The sequence below is a fragment of the Misgurnus anguillicaudatus genome, chromosome 22, assembly GCF_027580225.2.
Source record: "Misgurnus anguillicaudatus chromosome 22, ASM2758022v2, whole genome shotgun sequence".
Lineage (NCBI taxonomy): Eukaryota > Metazoa > Chordata > Actinopteri > Cypriniformes > Cobitidae > Misgurnus > Misgurnus anguillicaudatus.
The window spans coordinates 26,507,413-26,529,773 of NC_073358.2; the positions used below are offsets into that span (position 1 = coordinate 26,507,413).

At 36.8% G+C, this 22,361-nt stretch overlaps 1 protein-coding gene across 1 annotated transcript in view; it reads right to left on the reverse strand.

Annotated features, from left to right (window-relative positions):
• fras1 (Fraser extracellular matrix complex subunit 1) overlaps window positions 1-17,188 on the reverse strand; it is a 271,538-nt gene extending 254,350 nt beyond the window's left edge. Inside the window, exons 1-2 of the mRNA XM_073861042.1 lie at window positions 16,712-17,188; window positions 15,783-15,814 (exon numbers count right to left, since the gene is read on the reverse strand). Coding sequence (XP_073717143.1) covers window positions 15,783-15,814; window positions 16,712-16,808 — 129 coding nt within the window. The 5' untranslated portion in view covers window positions 16,809-17,188. The remainder of the gene's footprint in view (window positions 1-15,782; window positions 15,815-16,711) is intronic.
• Window positions 17,189-22,361: the final 5,173 nt, after the last annotated feature.

The following is a 22,361-nucleotide window of genomic DNA, read 5'->3' on the forward strand; positions in this document are numbered from 1 at the left end:
CATGACGCGTACGCGATTACCACGCCCCCCGGCTCCATACCACCTTCCCTACCCTACCACCTTAACTAACACATTTTCTGCAGAATGATGCTTAAAACACTCATTGGTACAGTTTTTATGATCCTCACATACAAATGCAAGATAAAGTAGTGATTTGTCATATCAATCCTTATCTATGGTTCAGTAATGGGATATTGGGTACCAAAAGTTTTTTCTTCTGGAGGGGATTAGAGGAAGGCAGCTTTTGTACACGGCTTAGCTTGAATGCCTCTAGTGCTTGGTAATATGACTTTGTTATGGTATGACTCTGGGTCAGGAAGTGAAACGTTTGTCTGGTTAAACCCTAAATTAGACTCTTAAACGGTTTGACCATGAATGGTGAATCATTGTGGACATCAAAGAAAGAGTTTAAAAAGCATTTACATTCAAGGATTTCATAAAAAAATGAGTTAATAATCATCTTAATGCAGAAAAAGTGCCTCTGCATCTGTCCATATCTATCTGTAATGACGCAACATATATAGCTTAAAATTCAAAAATGTTATTCATGTAAGGATTTGAAAGGAACTTGAATCTTTTCCCTAAAAGTAAAGAGCTCAGACCATGACATAAAACACGACAACCATCTTACTTGACAATTTCTTCAGCTAAGAAATAAATAATATATAGCTAATAGATATCTGAGTATATAAATATGTTGCATAAAACTTGTGTCTTTGGTCCCTAAATAACACATACATTTATTAGCAAAAAAGGTTCATGTACTACTCTATGAAAGCTGCCAAGTGAAGAATTTAAAAAGCAAACCTTCTTCAGATGCTTTGTTCTAAATTACGTAAATGATCATTTTCATATGCCTGTGAAATGACTAAACAGTCAAACTTAATGACAGATCAGCACCAGGTTCAGAAAATACCTCCCTTTCCGTTCTACTCTGTTTTACAATCCTTCCGTTGCAAATTATAGTTTTCCCCATGAAGAGGCAAAGCAGACCACATCCAGGTGTTTTCTACCGCTTACAATCACTGTCATGACACCTGAACAGAGAGAAGTGTAGCGTTCGTTTGATGTAAAGACAGATGACAGGAGAGGAGAAAAGTAGTGAGACAGCCCTGGGATAACCACAGGGAATGTAAGGAAACTGTGCATTACCATCTACACTGTCCTGTCTACCTGTAAATCATCCCACAGCACAGAGACTGGCCATTAGAAAAACAGAGACTGAACACAGATGGTACAAAGAACAAGCAGATTCCTTTCAACAAGGAAGCACTATGCCAAAAGATTAGGGGAGTTGGGGAGTAATATTAAAAAATGAGATTAAATAGTGTTGCATGCAGGAGTCTGATATAGCATTTTCTTCTCAGAAAAGCCCTAAACCTGGGAAGTGGCATTAGGCTTTGAGGTTTTCATCACTATACTATTATGCTTGCAGCGAATACACACCAAGATCAAAGACAAAATACGCATGAACATTTTTAACATTTGTCATGTGTCTGGACCTGACATATCTAGATATTCGAGTAACATGTAAGAGACACAGTACTGAAGTGAAATGGCAATATGGAAAAGTGCCTAATAATAAAATGCAGAAAGTACTGTAGCTAACATACACATTTAACTAGAGCTGTGAAAAAATATCGATACAGCTATTGTGATACTTTTGTTTCACGATAGTGTATTGATATTTCAATCTCTACTATTGATATTTAAAAAAAAAAAAAATCCCTCTGTGTGCGTCAAACCACCTCCCCTGCGCTGCTGTAGTTGTCCCTGTCCAGATGCCTGTTATATACGGCCAATCTCAAAAGTTAGCGGGAGTGAAAAATGGCAGAAAATTTGAAAACACCTGCAGCTTTCGTGTGAACGCACTTTGGCTTAAAAAAAGTAAAAAAAAAATCAGCTCTATTTTTTATATTTTTGATAAAAAAAAGAGAAAGCATCGCAATGTATCGCAACATGAAACGTATTGTATCGTACCGTGATATATATTGTATCACGAACCATGTATCGTGACACGTATCGTATCGTGAGGTCCTTGCCAATACCCAGCCCTACATTTAACACACTTTTAACTTTTGTTTTACAACTGCTGAAGAAATATACAGCTTTCATATACGTTATATCTGTGAACAATATATTTAAATGTGGTGCAAATAAATAAACTAGCATTACATTCGATCACTAAAATTAATTATACTTGAATAACTGCACTGTAAAAAATTATATCAAATCAACTTTAACATTTTCAACTTGTTTTTATAAGTTATGTCAACTTATCACAAATAAAAACTTAAAATAGTAGATTGAATTGAAGTGGTTTTAACTCCATGCTGCATTTTTATAGTGTGACAATGTACCGGTACTTGCACTTTTTTTAAAACTTGGGATTTTTGGAAAATAATTGTAACATCTCCAAATACTGTCAGGTATTTAGGAGGCAGAACCCAAGTTTAGGCATAGATAAACAAGACTTTCATATAATCAGAAACCAAAATCCCACAAGGGGGGAAACATTAACAAAAACAGATTTGGCAAAAATAGAACAAAAACTGGAACTAACTTGGCTAGATAAAGCACTGAAATGTAGACAGGCAGTCAGGCACAAAGTCACAAAAGTATAAAATGAACTGGCACAGGACAGCACACACAAGGGCATTAAATAGGGGATAAATCAAGAGTGTAACAGGTGACATGAATCAAATAATAATGAGATAAACAAGTAAAAAAGAGTCGATGAGGAGATAGAAAGCACATGGCCTGAACAAACAACAAGGCCAAATGCCTTCACAGAAAACATGGGGCTGCCGTGGCTCTGGCTGCATCCAAATAACCACACTTGAGGTCTTGGCCACTTGAGAGTGCGTGTACGCGACAGGAAGTAAGTGTGCAAGACTGTCCCATGTTTTCAAACTGTCAAAAGTGCAGTGCCCTTAACCCACACTATCTGAATACTGCTTCGGAGCGGTATTCAAGGCTAAGCGTATCCCAGGGGTGTCCAATCCTGCTCCTGACGATCGATTGTGCTGCAAAGTTCAACTCCAACCCAAATCAAATTCCGGTACACCTCTAGCAGCGAATCAAGGTCTTAAGGATCACTTGAAAATTAAAAGCAGGTGTGTTTGATTCGAGTTGGACCTGAATTCTGCAGGATAGTCGTTTGCCAGGAGCGGGATTGGGCACCTCTGTTGTACCCCATCATGCATCATGTTCTGGATGTAAATCGTGAGACTTTTGCCCAAACCTCGCGAGATTTTGCAGAAACTTTTAATTGTAAGTTAATAAATGGCTATTACATATTATGTTGGTAATAAAACAAAAAGTGTTGGACATTTCATTGGTGCCAGCATGTATTTTGTAAAATATCTGCAACTGCTTTTATCACATAATTAGAAACAACATTAATGGGACTACTGAATAAACAATAAACTTTAATAAAGCTGCGTGCACAAAATGAAGAGTTTTTACAGATGCAAAGAATTCTGCTTCTGAAAGTTTCAGGTAAGTAGATAATAATCATTAAATGTTTATTTAGTTTTTTATTTATTCATTTGTTTATGTGTTGTTCATTTAATAATAAAAAAAACTTAATATATATATATTTTAAGTAGCCTTAATAAAAAAAATGAATACGTTTTGGCCACTGCCTGACTTGTCATTTTTACACTTGCTAAGTGTGTCCCATTGGGTAAAACTTTTTACATGCACACTTGGGATCTTCACGCCCACTAGAACACTTGGGCAAAATACAGGAAATACGTCATGTAAGTAGTCAAGTGGTTTTGGTTTATGGAAGTTAATAAGTTAAATGAAAGGATAGATATGGATCCAAAATGCAAAATTGAAGTCATGATTGCTTGACTTACAAACAGCATTAGGGCTTTCAGTGCATCATATGTAGTGTAAACCCTAGTGAGTCTGATAACATAACATAACATAATAACTGAAACATAATTACTGAACAAAATAAACAACATCAATAAAATCCAAAAGCTGATGTATGCTAAAACTATTTGTAAAATAAATCCGTTTTGGTTGGCCCTTGTCATCCGATTACTCAAGAAATGTTAATATCAGGTACCAACAGGGGCTATACAAATTGTAAAAAGTTAATACACACCATACTATAACTTCATTTCTGTTAAACGTACAAAAACTAGGACAAAAGAGAGAAAACACACAGATACAGAGGGCCTTGCAGGCGAACGCAGATCTGAGCCGATGAGATGCCTGACGCCTGTGAAACCCTTACTGTGAGGGGGGCATAAAGAAGCCTAGGGGCTTGTTTACCTTGTCTGACTGCAACAAATGTAGTCGCGCTTTACTGACACTGTTCTCTGCAGGAAACAGGGTGTCTGCTATTCTCAGGACAATATAAAAAATGCATGTGTGCAAAGGCATGGGAAGCATGACCCCGGGCAGATGTATGCCTACTATTTATACACCCACAGGTTTGTTGATGGCATCATGACACCGTTGAAAAGTAGGTGCTCAGAATCTGCTGGGCAGCACAACCATTTTAAACCTAGAACAACCAGTTCAGCTAAGGACAAGTTTTAATCTCCTCTTATTTTGTTTCAGTTTGTGAAAAACATCTTTGATGTTGGTAAGTATAAACATAAAAGTATGACCAGGGAAAACTTAAGGAAGCTAAAAAAATATTTCCATAATATATCTGGTGAGTGAACCAAATTTACAAAAAGACAACAAAATTGACATTTCCTGTCAAAGTTTGACTCCCAAGCTTGCGTTGCTTATGAGAAGGTACTGTAAAGCTCATGGTGTAAAGGTCACTAACCTTTAGAGCCCTCACTTAACCCCATCTACTCCATTGTGTGCCATTCTTCCCCCACCCTCATCTTCTTTCTAATGAATCTCCCAAACACACCCTGTAGAAAGGCTTTTCGGCGGGGGAGGATTATCATCACAAGATTTTAGGAGCCATTTACACAACACTGTTTTCAACGTAAACTTTTTAGTGGCTTTAGTCCTCCTTTTTACAACAACAACTGGGCATGAAAACACAAACTTTATAGACGGTTTTAGCAGCAACAACATAAACAAATGGCTATTGTGAGCTAAAAGCAACTTCCAGTAGAATTCCATATAGAATCAATAACAACAGAGTCCTTTAACAGTAGCTTATATCTGATAACAAGGAAAATAAATGTAAGGGAATGTAAATTAACTTTGTTTATATGTCAGATCTAACGCATATCAACAATTACACTGAGCTAAGGTTACAACATCAATGTACTGTACAGGTCCCTGAATTCTTGCCTGGCTGCCAAGCTTGAGCACAGTTGTGATCTGTGCTCATCACCTCCCCTCGTCTTTAGCAAACCAAAACATTTTATTTTCGATAAGGCATTTGTTTTTAGAAATCAGTTAAGGGACATTCCACTTTTTTGCTCATTTTCCAGCTCCCCTATAGTTAAATATTTGATTCTTACTGTTTTGAAATTCATTCAGCTGATCTCCAGGTCTGGCGCTACTACTTTTAGCATAGCTTAGCATAATAGCATAGACCATTAGCATTGCGCCTAAAAAAGTAACCAAGGGGGCTGTTTATGTTAATGCCAAGTGTAAACAGCCGCTAAAAAATAAAAAGTGCTTTTCTAGGCAGATATGGCTAGGAACTATACTCTCATTCTGGCATAATAATCAAGGACTTTGCTGCTGTAACATGGCTGCAGGAGGCGCAACGATATTTTCCGTCAGTTTTAGTACACAATGTAACTACAGAAGAGTCAACTTTTAAATAGAAAAAAATAACAAAACTCTTAGGTTATTTTTTAGCGCGATGCTAATGGTCTATGTGCTATGTTCAATGGATTGTGCTAAGCTTTGCTAAAAATGGTAGCGCCAGACCCGGAGATCAGCTGAATGGATTCCAAAACGGTAAGGATCAAATGTTTAACTCTAGAAAACCTGAAAAATGAGCATATTTTCATAAAAAGTCTGTGCCTTTAATTTTCCCTTTAAGTTTCGGTTCATGCTTGTAACCGCGACACGTATATGTCTACCTATATTCTCTGTGTACACTACGAAAACGTGAAATTGTAAAAATTTTGATATTTTGCACATGCGTATTATGTGTTCAAAAATGTAAAGTCCTTTTCATACAGACATGACGGAAAATAGACGTAAAATGCATATGGGGTTTGTCTGGGATCGTTTGATTTTTGGGTCATTCACACTGACAATGATTTTTCGGAATCTGTGTATGCATTCACACAGACGGTGTAAAGATCCTGTATAAAGACACATGACGTGTTTAAAGTCCTGAACTTGGTATGTTTTTTTTCTCTGCAGGGTCTGAACATTGCTCATTATCCGTTATTTATCTCTAGAGAAACCATGCACATTTTTGTTTATGATAAGATTATAAAGGAGCGTGTGCTTTTCTAATATGCTGGTGAATGATTTCAGCTTCAGATAGTGACGAGCTCCCTGACAACTGCTTCAGTTCAGTTTGCAGACATTTTTCGTCGTGAATGTTAATCTGCATGTAAATCCCTCGTTTTAAAGAGCTGAACCATAACTACATGTCGCAATGACAACCGCATCCTTAATTTGGCACACATCTCTTCTTTACACACAACGCTTTCCGTTTATCTTACGGCAATGTTACTAGGTCCTCTTTTCGGGAGCAATCCCAGAACATTTATGGGACGTGATTGTGTTCACACAGAAGCTTGTCTGCCAATTTTAAGGATATTTGAAAAGCCAATGTTTGAAAGCCAATGTTGATATTTGAAATCACCTAAACAAACACGCCCCTACCCCAATAGAATCTGGACCTTCTGTTGATAGACCCGCCCCACACATACGCAACCCGGCAAGGATGTCGGTTAGTAGACACGCTCCTTACTGCTGATTGGCTATAAGTGTGTTTTGGCAGTCGGCCCGTCTCCTTTTCCAAAGCGTTTTTCAAACATCGTGGACTCCGCCTTTAAGTGTCTTTACCATGTACTGCAAATGTTTCAATGTGCATGTTTCCAAAAAGCAGATCTTTTAATTTAAACTAAAGAAACCCTGCAGCACATCTGTTAGCCGTGGTAATACAAGCTTGTCTCCTAATGTTTTAAGACCGGTCCTGCTATTAAAGGCACTTTAATAGCAGGTCTGCCTATAGTGCTAAAAGCATTCAGAGTATAGACAAGCTGCAGTGTCTCTGTTCTCTAATTCTGTTCTGCCATTCACAGATTATAACTGATAAATGACCATTAATAAAATAAATTAATATTTCCACAACTAACGCCAAATTCAGCTTTCCAACACATTTTAAATTGTGAATTTTTCATTAAACTCTCAGAAAGAGGGCTTTGTAATAAAATTCCAAGACACGATCAAGAAAACAATAAAGCATCTTAATTCTATCACAAATCACTCCTAAATTAGCACTCATAAATGCCAGGCTGAATAAGATTAATGCTGATTATAAAACCCATTTATTCTGCCCCAGTTACCTGCCAGGGGCTTGCCTCCAGTTAAGTTCATTATCAAATGCTTCTAAACAATGTGGAATTGGATGACAGTTTCCTTGGCTAAAGCTTCTTATTGGATCCTTTGTTATACGATGGACTGTAGCCAAAACCTGTAGATCTGATGTGTGAAGATCTCTTTGAACCAACAAAACAAGTGGAAACTGTTCCAAAGTCTTGTGCAGCGGGCCACGTCGCAGAGGCTTTGTTTTGCCCCGTGAACAGAAGAACATGAGCAAGAACCAAAATTAAGCACCTGAGGGGGGAGGAGATTGGAGCCAAAGACAGGCCCCGTCTGGCTCTGTCTTTCCTCAGGCTACAGTCATTCTGCACCTCTGTCGTTTCACCTCCGCTTGTCTCCATGGAATTCACAGAGAGAGCCGTGTGTTTGAACAATAGCACAGATGTGTAGATAACCATGATGGAGATGAAGTATTGGTTTACAGCCTGCAAAACTTTCCTTAAATACTACAACGTTAAAGACAACTCAATAGCATGACTGACGACAATTACACTTAAAATTGACCTTTCGCACAAAGCCAGCCTGTTGTTCACCCACACTGGAGTATGGTTCCCCACACCTCAACCTTCAAACAGGGAATTCAATTGTAGTGCATCAACTGTTGAATCCTAAATGTTAGAATGAATCATGTCTGAGCATGAATTATCCTGACTGCCAGCAGGTTGAGCTCTGCCAGCAGCTGCACTTAAGGGAAACCCACTAGTAGCTGAACTCTTCTCTTTACTTCTCTTAAAACTACATCTCAAGTAAATCGCAGGTAAGCTGATTCCAACTAAAAAAAGGACCTCATTGAGAGCTGGCCTTAAATATGTATGCCATGATACTATTTAGAGATGACATTTTAGCATTGTATTCAGTAGGAATCAAACCTATTTCGTATTGCAGCACTGTGCTCTAGTAGCTGCATTACAGGGGATGCAGTCAAAGCAACGTAACAGCAAAAAGTCATTACTGCATTACAGTAATTTCAGTTAGAGTCGGAAATACTCGCATCCGAAATTTTTGCCCGTGATGAAATAAATACGAGCTCATGTTGGGTCAATCACATTTACACACTGCTTCCGTCATAAAAATATTCGGATCATTTTCAATTTTCTGCCTCAGAGTCACGGTACAAGCGAACATTAAAATCAAGAATAGCCTCAGACACGTTTATCCACATCGTCTCGCAGCACAAAATATGACAAAGTGAGGAATACAAAGAGACGGAATATAAAGACAGATAGAAAGTACCATGATTGTCAGGTCGAAATGTGACCTGCAGTTAACTCATCCCAGTGTAGTTAACGCAAACACACATGCGGAGAGGTGGACAAAGACAGCACCCCCAGCAGGGACGAAATGAGAAAGCTGCCTTGCTTAAGATAGCTGAACGATAACTTGTTGCTATTCAAACACTCGCAGTGAATAGTGTTAACATTATGAAGACTTCATTTTTTATTCTTTTGTGAATTATTTTCGCAACGGATGAATTAATATGCATTAGATACAGTGTGCAAAGATCTTTATGTCTACCTGACATCAAAACCTTTGCCATTAATTGTCATTATTAAGACAAAACAGTTTTTGAGTCATTCACTACAACCACCAAGTGACTTTGCGCAATCCACTTCCCCCTTCTCCAAATCTTACCCTGGAGGTCCGGAGCCCTGCAGAGTTTAGTTCCAACCTTGATCAAACACACCTGTGCAAAGCTAATTAAGGTCTTCATGATCACTAGAAAAGCACAGGTGGGTATGTTTGATTAGAGTTGGAGCTAAACTCTGCAGTGCTCCGGACCTCCAGGGTTCATTTCGTCAAACGAGACTAAATATGTTCGTCAACAACCTTTTTTTCCTTGACTAAGACGAGACGATAACAAGACTGCACAGATGTCCAAAATGCTGACTAAAACTAAATTAACATGCATTATTGTTGAAGAAAAAAGACTAGACTAAAATGTTTCGTATTAAATAAAAACTAAGGTAAAATCTCTCTTCATTTTCGTCTACAATCGTCTCTTCTAGAGATATAATTTTCAGCCGTTACGTTACACCTTCAAAATACACTGAATGAGTTTGCGCTCTTGCTCAAGTTAGTACAAGGTTTTTAAAAAAAGGTATTTAAAAAAAGACAAAAATGTTGATGAAGATGAATTGAGTTTTCTTTTGACTAAAACTAGACAAAAATTAAGAGACTTTTAGTTGACTAAAACTTGACGAATGTCGAGTTCAGATTTTGAAACTAATCGGGTCACAGATGTTTTCATACTGCGTGATTATCTGGGGTAGCTGTTTCAGACTGCATGATGGATTAGCGACAGGGGTTTTCATACCGCATGAATTTACCGTAGGAAGAATTGCCGACAACTTTGTCCCGGTCCGCAAACTACGTCTCACGTCCCCACGAAGGAAACAATGCGAGGTCACGCGTGCAAGACCGAAGTTCTCATGTGAAACTGGGATTATTATTAAAAATGGTAGCTCGCAAGAAGCTTGCATGTGCGCTCATTTGCAGCAGAAAGAAATAAAAATTATGAAGGAGGAAATGTTTGGAGAGACTCCTCCCCAAACTTCCAGCTGTCCTGTATGTTGCTCTCTCATAGGTTGTAGGTCATCGGCGATGTTATTTTCAGTCAAAACACATTTCGCACGGCATGATTTTGAATCGCCGACAGGTCCAGATATTTAGCATGCCAAATATCTCACGGGTGTCGGCGACTCGTCTGCGATTCTCTTAGAGCGCATCTTTGATAATTCACACTGTGTGATTATCACTCGCGTGCACGAGCCTGTGATTTCGGGCATTTGTCTGTGACTTCTCAAAACCTGTCGGCGAGTCAAAATCAGGGCTAAAATCGTGCAGTCTGAACTCGGCATAAGATACTTTGAGTTGTCTTTTGACTAAAACTAGACTAAAATGATGAGACTTTTAGTCGACTAAAACTAAAACTAACAAGGACATTTGGCACAAGACTAAGACTAAATTCAAAATAGGTGACAAAATTAACACTACCTCCAAGGTAAGATTTGAGGAACGCTGCACTAGATGGTCCCGACCCACAGTTTGAAAACCCTGTTCTAACCACTAAGAAAACGGATGGGGATACCTTTTTTTCATCTGTTGTGTGGCTCTCCTGAATCTGCAAAGGACTTGTAATACACATACAGTAGGTCACAGACATTGCAATCCTTAACACCTTCTAAGGAGTGTATTTGTAAGCTTGTCCAGTGTGATTGATTTTACATGACAGTAAAGCACAAACAGCAGTGTTTACAAGAATGCGCTGAACACCGCCGCATGCACATCTAAATGTGTGATTTTGTGTACCCGTGGAGTGAGCGGACTAAATGCTAAGTGCACGTGTCCTCGAGATGCTGTTCTTCTTCTCGTTTCATTGGAGGGTGTCATTTGAGTGAGATGCTACAACTAATACTGGAGGATACAGAAGAGAGTCCTCCAATACTGGAGAATACGGGAGAGTCCCCCCACAAAAAAAAAAAACACAGGTTGACAGGTATGCCTTGAGCATGAATCACCCGCTGTGCGGATTTGGCAGCCAGGCAAGAATTCAAAGATCTTGATTCAATTTGAATTGGATCTGAATTGTAGTAGTCTTCCCCATGCAGTGTGTACCAAGCAGACGGTAAACCGGGTGGAAAGTGGGCGGGGAATTGTTCTGTGTTCTGTATTAAAATATTTTGGTTTTAAGTACATGCATATATGTGTATTTGTTTGAGGTACACCATATGGTATGCTCGCATAGTGGGCTAATTGTGCTTACAAGTGTGCATATATTGTATATGTGAATATGTATGTACAGTACCTAACTAAGCAGGAGGCAGTTCACCTTATTTTGTTTTATATGTATGGATAAAGAAATAATATAGGATGATGTTATTGTTTTTTGCGGAAGTCCACATGAAGTTAAGTTTAGGTCACAAAAGCCATTTGTTTACGACGTTGTTGCCGCTAAAACCGTCTGTAGGCTGTTTATGGTTGCCAAGTATTTTAATATTAAATGTGTAGTCACAGGTATGAGTTTATATGCATTGTAACAAGACCTTTGAACACAATGCATCCAACCAGAACTTCTGTTCTGCTCCATAAGAATGCCAGCTGAAAAAAATCAAACTCATGGTCTTGACCCTCTATGGATTGACTGCTCATGACTGATTTTCTCATTTGGATACCAGCCACATATCTCTCCTACCTGCTGTGGCTTAACACTAGTGTTGAAAAGTCATGCCATGACCATAAACAAGGTGAAGTGTGGCTCCTGTTTAAATTTGTAGGTAGTAGAGAGAGAGAGAGAGAGAGAGAGAGAGAGAGAGAGAGAGAGAGAGAGAGAGAGAGAGAGAGAGAGAGAGAGAGAGAGAGAGAGAGAGAGAGAGAGAGAGAGTATGGAAGCGTTAGACTAAAGTTAGTGTGTGGTCGTGGTTTAACAATACACATCCTTTGCGTCTGCAAATCTGTCCACAGCAATGAATGTAATGCAAACAGACTTTTCAGAGCTGTGCTCAAAGTAAACTAGCCAACAAAACCTGATGACCTCTAGACAAACAACTCAAAAATGTGAACTAGCTGTCTAAAGTGTTAAGATAGTCTAACGTTTGTCTGTTAGCCAATAAGGGTGTTTGCTTTTACGCGAGTCAGCTATACATGCAGACTTAAAGAACAATTCAAAATCTGTGCTCTTTATATTGTCCAGGAATTTAAATACAGCCGCTAAGCCACTTTCAGCTATGTCAACCATCTCTGTTTGCTCTGGACCCAAGCGAATGGGTTTTTATATTGCTGTTTAGGCCGGTCAGTGGGAGAAAATCTCATGTGTTCAGTGGGCCAGAAAAAAGGGTCAGCACCTATAAGTCACTTATCTAAAGTTCAGCTGGATAACCCATTGAAGGCGTATGAAGGTAACCTGTGGAACTACATCAGCTCATTAATGTAGCAATAATACTACTTTTTTTGTGGTAGTGTAAAAATAGTATCCAACAATGAACAGAAAGGTCTGTAACTACTAGCAACAACAGAGAAAAAAAATGTCTTGTCTGCATGTTATGATGCATGTTTTGTTTTACAAGGCCATGTAAAGGTCTACAGGATTAGGTTTCAGCTTCATCTTTATGTGCATTGAGACATCACAAAACATGCCAGTTGAATGGTATTAAATGATTTGGCTCATTAAAACAAGAGGAAGGAAAATAAACTAGAGAAACTGAGGCTTATGTCAAAGCTCTACAGTATGTGCCATGAGGTCACGAAAGCTTAATGTTTTATCCTGTGAGGAACATGGTTGCCCTCATGAATGACATGAGGGATTTCTAACATCATGGGTGGTATATGAAAGTCAGTTCCTCTACTCAGGAATTACTATTGGGGCTTTGGCAAATAATCCAGTCCATCATAGACTATTCAAACTAATCTTTTGTAAATAAAATTGCATTTAAATTACAAAAGTCCCCTAAACAAGACAGTGACATTGGGTTCAATGGCTTTCGTTGTTTTTTATAAGGTGAAACGTAGTTTGCTATACAGCATTTTATAATAAAATGTAGGGCTTTTCACACTGCGCTTAAAGGGGACAGAGAATGAAAAACCATGTTTACCTTGTCTTTGTTGAATAATGGTAGGTCTACCCACATTCAGAAACATACAAAAAGTGCTAAACATGCTAAACATCTCAGTCTCATAGAAATTCCTCTTTTAGAAATGTCAGCCAGAAAACAGCCCAATCTGAAAACTGATGCTTATGACATCACAGGCCTCTAACTGCCCTTCCACTTTAAAATAATTGGCTACATTTTTTGAGTGGCAGCAAAGTCAGTCAATCAGTAATTAGATTGCAAGTTAAGCCAGTAGGGGGAGCCAAATATGTGCAAAACCACTCGTTTGAAATCCCCCACCCTAAAAGAGCTATCTGAGAGAGGTTTTTAGGAAGCTTCTAAGGCATTACAGACCCAAACAAAAAAATTTTTGTCTACATGTCACATCACAGAACAAGGATAAATACTCCGTTCAATCATTCTATGTCACCTTTAACCTTGGGATATCTTCGTTTCTAAACCCAGCTTTTAACCCTAGATTAAGGAGCGTTTCACACTTATAATTTAGATGCAGGGTTATTCCTCAACCAATTTTAAATTGAAGAGTACGTACCTCATATTATGATATGTGTACTGTATACTGTAAAACACCTAAATTGGAGTAAAACTGACATCCCAGGAGACTTAAAACAGCCAAGAGAGATTTACGTTGCGACCTGTTCTGTCACTGACGCAGAAGCGCGAGACCTGAGGTTATTTAAAGCAGGACGGCTTTAATTCAGTCAGTTTGACATCAATTTTTATCCAATCATGATTGTTGACACCACAAATATGCAAATTAAAAAGTTAGGAATGCACAGTCTAAAACATCAGAATATGAATACCCAAGGTTATCTCTTAACCCCTGGTTATTATACAGTGTGAAACGTGAAACAGATAACCCAGGATTCCATTAACATGGGGTTTAAATAATTTTTTAATAATTTAATTTATAGTGTTAAAAGCCCTTTTTAACCCTTTTAATAATGTTTATGTTGGCAGCTTCCTGTAGCACAATGGCTAGTGCCAAGGTCATTTCCAGGGAGTTCATGCATTGATAATATGTATAGCTTGAATGTCGCTGTGAATAAAAGCATCTGGCAAATGCATAAGTGTAAATTATTTATAAAAAATTGTCATATTGAACAAGCAAAAACATCTGTGTAATTTCAGACAGTCTGTATTTAGTCTGTTCTATTCTTGAGTTGCCCTACATTTCCATTGCTTAGAGGCGGACTACTTGCAACACAAGGAATGTATGCCCCGGGGCAAGACTGATATGTTTAGATATGGTGTTGTACATTATTTCAAAGTGCGTACTGCTTAATGATAGGCGCAAGCGTTCTTGTACTGAGTCTTATTCATCTTTGCGCAATGTCCAACAGAAAGATGCAAAACAGGTGTTTACAGGTGACATATTATAAACATAGCATCTACTGTTCTAGTTACAGTTATACTCTCTAAATGACTGTATGATGTAAAGATCTGCATGCACACATGCAACAAAAACCTCTTTTAAAAAGCACGTAGTAGCAGAGACTACAAATAATTGTAGAAAAACGTTAACGTTGCCTAATGCAACGCTTAATAGCATCTTAAAATGACAAGTTTAAATTTCATTTCACTTAAATTTCATTAGTAAGATGAAACTAAACTTTCAGTGAAGTTTTGACTATAAAGTTTATATAAAATGAAACTATTTTCTCTTCTAATTAGAGCTTTATTTGCTAATAGATAGTGCACAGAGTTTTGAATGACCATTGCTGCCCTACATTTAGTTCTTTTTCTTGCTTTTTTGGGAAACTTTGGCTCTTTGTCCAGGTGTTTTTGCTGACTTTTCTTTTGAACTCTCCAGAGCCTTATTCTGACTCACCCCAGCATGTCTCCACCTGCCCGCGACCATCTTCCCAACTCTCTTCCCCCTTTCCACACAAAGACTCTTCAATCTCAGGAGAAGCCAAGATGCACACACACCATTCACTTCCTAAGCCCAGTCCTCAAAGCGGAGCCAGAGGAATCCTGCCGCTGTGTTTACACTACTTTTAATTACCGTCAATTCACAATGGCACAGATTAGTCATTATTTTCCACAAAGAAAACCTGTGCACATTTCCATGTTCGAAAATTAAGCAATTTTAAAGAAAATAAGCTGCTGATGCAGTCAGAAATATATCAAACATCTGTACGCATAATATTACTCCTGCAAGTAATCATCATGGGTGATGTTTAAAATCACACGCCTTTGTTAAGACCCAAATTGCCATCAGATCTGTAAAGGGCACATCGAAAGAAAAATCATATCATGCAAAATCCCGCTGTGTTGCAAATGAGGACAAACGAACCCATGGATATCTGAGAGGACTGAGCTGCGAAAGAGATACCTGAATATTTTCTCTCAAACTACCATCCATTTCTCAAGATAAATAATCTAGATCATCTCATCCTCATTAACATTCACAAAGTCAGCACGTGTTTATTATTTATGAGGCACTTCTGCTCAAATATATCTGTAGTGAGTGTTAGGTCTATCTGACTGATACTTTATCAGGTGACTCCTTTCAGAGCCGGTGCTGTGATAATGGTCCCTTAAATAATTAATAACGCAATGTCCGGTTCTAAACAGGACTGGATTATGGTTTAAAGTTCCAGATCTCGACTCAGGAACAGTGCAACGCAGATGCAAAGAAATTGAAAAGAAGCGGATACGTACCGCATACAACGAGCCTTGATGGACACATGCTCCTGTGGATGGGGAAAAACGGAGAAAAGAAATCAATGCATGAGCTTTCACCCACAAGCCAATTCTGACAAGTTCATTTTTTACTTGCAGACAAATGTCCCAGTCATGGCAATCACGTATTTGACAACGTCTTGGACATACATAAATGCCCTTCATGTGACAGTAACACAAAAGATTGTCACGCAGGTCTTTAATGACATTTAATGGTTTTCACTCAAATGGATGCAAAAAGAAAGGATGTGAGTGTGTTACAATAACAGGCTTTGTTTTTTTTTTTCAAATATTAGTATGTTTAGTATTTAAAATAAATAACCATTCTGAAGAAATTTGATGAAGATTTTTCACTCCTGTTTATAAATATAGTTGAAAAAATCTATATAAAAACTTTATAACATTGTGAACAAATGCATAATAACAAATGCACTTGATTGAGATGCACGAACTGAATGGTTAAAATCTTGTAAAGACTTTAAAGTATCTGAAACTAAAGTTTAACAGACTCATAGTATCGTAAAACATCTTTAATGACGAAAAACGTGTCAGTAACAATCCTAGTAGTGACTAGTGAATGTCTGCACTTGTTATCACGTGTGTAAATTGCAGTGTGATCAAAGATGTTTATAGCGTTGAACGGAAATGATGCGCATCGCGTTTGATACGCCGATAAGACTAATAATTAGGAAACAGCCCCAGTCGCAGACTTCAGTCAGTACATGATTGAAATCTCTGGATTGCGCACTGCTAATGTGATCGCCTATTTCCATCCCTTTTGTACATCGATTTTTGCAACTGGCCACTTAGCAAAGCACCTGCATAGATTTGTTGGTTTCACCTAACGTTATTTGAGACAAATAATTTACAATTGAATTAAGTGAAATCACGATAACAGAAACACCAACCTTCTACTCCGGTCAAGCTGCTTCTACATCCAATTAAAGCGACAATAAAGATCCAAAAAGGACCCATGTTCACTTTAAAAACTGTCTTAATCCACATGTTAAAAATACAACCGCTTTAACTTGAATCTGAAATAGAGAGTATCATCGTTGCTTATCCGAGGGCTCAAATGTAAGCTGCACCAGTGGCTGAAGTCCTGCGGTAAGACGGTAGGTATCGTTACTGGGAAGCTTCCAGTCCGAATATACACTCCAGTGCGCTGTCCAACTCAACGATCAACGAAACTTCATAGCAGTGAGCGTTTCCCACGCGAAATCCGTGACTTTTAAAAGTACAAGCGAATTACAAAGAAAACTTGGAGGCGAATAATAACAGAGAGCGCGCACTAACAACCACCTTACGAGCCGCTCTTTAAAGTGAGTTATTAGAGACACTAGCAGATGCATGCACGAGTTGAAAAGCCCCCTCCTCCTCCCCCCCTTTAACACTGTGGGAACAAAACCTGTGGCCAACCGAGATTTGACGAATATTTGATTTGGTTTGAGTTGGTTTCACAAGCCCAAACGTTTGTCAAGCTTTTGTTTAAGCTTAAATTTAAATGTACTTCAATTTAAATATTCATAATATTTAGAACTCTGAACGTTTATTTCAAATTTTGTAGAAAAAAAATGTAAATTGTAAATTAAAGTTTAGGAAACATTTGCAAATGGTTAAAGCAGTCGAATGTGATGTGATATGTTGTCAGAATTGCTTTTGTGTCAAAAAAGTTGTGTCAATGACCAAAGATAAAAGCAAAATTTACAGAATAAAAATTATTCGACTTTTTTGGCATTGCATAAATTCATGACACATTCACATAATACGATTTTTAAATGTTATTTAAGCCCATTTTGTCGTTGATCTGACAATGTTTTGTTGTAATAAACTGCTTATGGCATATTAGGAACATGCAGCAAAACGTATCTTTATCTTATACCTATACATATATGTGCTAAAAAATGCAAAATATGGACTTTTCCTTTGCCACAGAACAAGCAGTGTAATCATCAGTGCCATTTATTTAATCCGTAAGTACCTTACTATGGCGAGTTATCCTTTACTGCCACCTGGTGTTGATATGTAGAGTGCAACATGACCTGAGGGCTATTTCATAAAACTCGCTTGGAAAAGCGAGGATTAAAGTTACAAACTCGACTTGAATTAACCTAACAAATGAGGCGAGGCTAAAGCGGTTTCAAAAAAGGCAAATGAAGCTTACGCAATCCAACTAATATGATCCAGATTTCACTAGTCAAGATAATTGTGCGTGCACGCTATTCTTGAGCAGCCCTAGAGGTCGAGCGTGGATCAAATCGATCAAAGAGAAAGCGGTAATTTTTGATAAAAATGTACTACTGACTGAAAATTATAATACTGCTGCAATAAACAAACCCATAAAATAGTTGGAAAGTCCTTATGGATTAAATCCTTGCATGCAGAAACTAAATTTAAATATATTGTCTTATTTTAAAGGGATCACATGAAAGCATGACCATACCGTCAGTAATGATAGCCTAGTGGTTGGTGCTCTCAGCAGCGCATGCGAGATCCGGGTTCGATCCTCGTCAATGCTTATGTGGCTATGCTTTGCAAAATTTTATATACTGTACTTTTTAAAAATAACACAAATCTTAACTTTTAAAATACAATTTGTAGTTTACTAATACATATTTAGCAGATGAATGATTTTAATACATTTACAGTAACTTTAAATGTAACTTTAAAAATTTATTTTTTTTTATTTGGGGGTACATTTTAAAAGCAGCAACTTGAGTGGACAAAAAAGTAACAGGTGAAAATAAAACAAATATATTGTCATAAGAACTGTAGTTGATTTAAGCATAATCATATGCTAGAAGAAGTGTCTAATCTCATAATGTTAGCTGCCAAAGATGTTGACTGGCAATGAGGAGAGCACTGGCATCTATCAGCAGCACAGCTTTACTCCTGCAGATGAATTGTTCTTGAAAGAAAAAATGGGGTCACGGAGAGAATGGTGGGTGAACAGTATATGCATTTCTGAATTTACAGTAGTACAACCACTGTTAAAAAAATTAGTTATGCAGCTGTTTGCCAGTAACTTATGTAGATTTAAAGGTTTATTATTTACTGGCAACAGTTTGTTCAAAGTTAAATCAACATTAAACATTAATAAGTCTATGATTTTACAGCATAAAACTATAAAATAACAGCCTCATGCAAAGTATTTTGTGAAACAGAAATCCTCATGAACCTTTTTCTGTTGTTTCCTTCATATTTTGGTTCCCAGAATGCCTGGCATGATGCTGTTATTTGATGGTTTTATTCTGTAAATAAAAAGACTTGTTAATGTTTAATGTTCGTTTAACTTTGAACAAACTGTTGCCAGTAAATAACACACATATCAATCTAAGTTACTGGCAAACAGCTGACAGTAATACTGTAAGTTCTACATCATTTTTTAACAGTGTAGTGTTAGGTGTTGATAGATAAACAGTTTTATGAATGGTTACAGTGAGGATCAGTTGAAGAAAAGCCTGAGGTATAAGCACATTATACTGTAAGTCTACAGTACAAGCCTTGTGAGCTGAAAAATTATTGTCTGCAGGACACTAACAATCTTCTCTGTGATAAAAAAGAATTTTAACTCATTACAACAAAATGTCAAGAGCATAACATCACATAATTTTATTGTATTCCTTCAGCCATGCAGACACCATAATTTTTTTTTATTTCAAGAAAAATGTAACAACTAGAGAAAGATACAAATACTGTAGATCTTTAAAATAATGTGCATTTTTATGCACACCAAGCATAAAAAATTTAAATGACTGTACTTGACTTTTGTGTGTTGTATATTTAAATAAAATTTCCTCTTTGTGTGACAGACAATCTGAAAAAAAAAAAAATTATATATATATATATATATATATATATATATATATATATATATATATATATATATATATATATATATATATATATATATATATATATATATATATATATATATATATATATATATTTCATCAATACATTGCAATTATATGAATTTAGATACATCTTAAATTTGTTAATAAACTATTATCCTTATATTGAGGTAGTTAAGATTATCATTTATATTCAACATTTGATAGGCCTATATACCATATTATGAAACACATGTCTATATTTTATTAATTATTATTGTAACAAAATGTATCAAATTTAATATATAAGTTGATTTTCTTTAATTGTTAGATTAATAGTGGTTAATAAAGTCAAATAAAATGTCAAAGAGTCAGCTGTTATATCATTGCATTTACATTTCAGTGTTAGTGGAAGTCTAGTTAAGCAACAACTGAGGCTTAGCCTGACAGTTAGCCTGCTCCGGACCAGGCTAGTTTCCAAGCATAAGTTTCCATAGTAACCGGGGTTGAACTAGTTCAAGTTTGTTTTATGAAACAAAATCCACCGGCAATAAGCCAGACTTAACAAAATAAGCCTGGCTTATTCTGTAATCTAGTTTTATGAAACAGCCCTCTGACCCTGTTCAGGATGGATCATCTTTATTTTTGTAGTGTTTTTACTACGTTTCGTTTCCTTTCATCTTTTTTACACATGCTGTGTAAAAATGTAATGGTTTGAAATGAAAATTGATTCATAAAAACAATTTTTAGGGCATTTGTGTATTATATCCAACTGAAAACCAGGAAAAAAGTTCTAGATTTTTTTATTAAGAGTTGGGGTGTTAACAAACACATTGCAAAAAATAAAAAACACTTAAACACTTATTTTAATTTTATGACACGTTCACTCTAGTGGACAACATACTTTAATGTTATGAAATACATCCATATATATTTTATTTTTTTTTACAATTTTTTGTTTTCAATTTCATTTTCACCAAAATGTGTTATTAAAGGTTATGAATTTTAAATTAGATGATATTTGATGTAGCCTTCTGACTTCTTGGAGACACATAGGAACATGTTCCTCTTATTCCATCTAACAATTGTTCTGCATTGCATCCGGGAATTCTGCATCTATTTTTTTTTTCAATTCAATTTTATTTATATAGCGCTTTTCACAATTGATTTATTGTTTCAAAGCAGCTTCACATTAATAGATGCAGGAGAAAACACAGAAAAATCGATGGACAACATAAGCAGCAGAATACAGCAGCTATGATTAAACTGTACTAGCGAGCGTAGTAATAATGTAACATATAGAAGAGGGTGCTAAGTTAAGCCAATGTCAGCTGACTCAGGGGTTGAAAAAAACTCACAGCTTTTTTAGTCAGGACTCAGGAGGGAAAAGTCCTAGAAGGGAAAAAACCATTGAGAGAGAGCCAGACATAAAATTTGATGGGAATTAAAACAATTAAAATAATATACATCTATATATATATGAATGAGTAGATTAAATAGGGGCAGCCAGTGGTCGTTGGTCAGACATCGGCTGGGCATCACGTTGAAGGAAATCCAGTAGATCAGTGGTGTGATGACCTTCACATCAGCATCTCATTGTCCTCAGGATTGAGGACGAAACGAAAAACAAAATCCTATTAGCGTAGGGGCTGTTTGCATGTAATGGAAGGGTCATACAGTATTGTGGTTTAATATCCTCTCGGTTCCAAACAGGCTAACTATTGCGGCGTAAGTACATTACCCAGATTAGTTATGTGAATTCTTTGTTCTGGACAAGCTAACTATTGCGAGATAAGTACATCTACAAACATTTCGGAATGTCTATCATAAGGCAAATGGATTGCACCATATTTCATATTTCCCTTATCTGGGTGAGGCTTTCTTTTAATAATTTATAACAAGGTTGTATTTGTTAACATGAGTTAATGCACATTGAACTAACATAAGCAATCATATTAAAATTAACAAAGATTAATAAATGCTGATAAACTATTGCTCATTGCTGGTTCATGTTAAGTCATGTCAAGTTAATGCATCTGATTATGTTAACAAATACAACTTTATTGTAAAGTGTTACAAATTATTTTATTCAAAAACTTGTCATAGAACTGCCTATTACCAGAAGTAAAAAAACATAAGAAAAATGTCCTGGTGTCCACTGCAAGTGACATCAAATAAAAGTCATGTTTTGAAAGGGTCAGAAGAATTATTGTACATTTCTGAAATACTGCTAAATTTTAAGGTTAGACACTCATGCTGAAAAAAAAAAACAATTAAAGATTATCAAGAAAACATAAAATCTGCAAAAGAAGCACTTCCTTCTTTGTTGCCATACAATGCGGAAATTGCAATTGTCATTATTTTGAAAAGAACGTTTGTGTGCTCTGTACAACTATATCCACACAAATCTGGTATTACTAAGCTCAGGAGGTCCTCTTGATGGGACAGTAGGATTCAAATAGGTTAAATAAATTGTGCTTGACTTAGAGGTCTGAAACTCATGTCCACTACACAGGACAACAATGAATTGCTAGGTCTCAGGAGGATATGTATCAACATTTAGCAAACAACCAGCCTCTTGTCATTGAGCATGATTAGGAAAAACCCCATAGACTATAATGTCAAAGAAAAAAAAAAGGTGAAAATAAAAGTAAACTTAAAGAATTAATACTTCTTCTGTACACCAACATAGACTGTATTTCTACATAATTCTAACAACCACAGA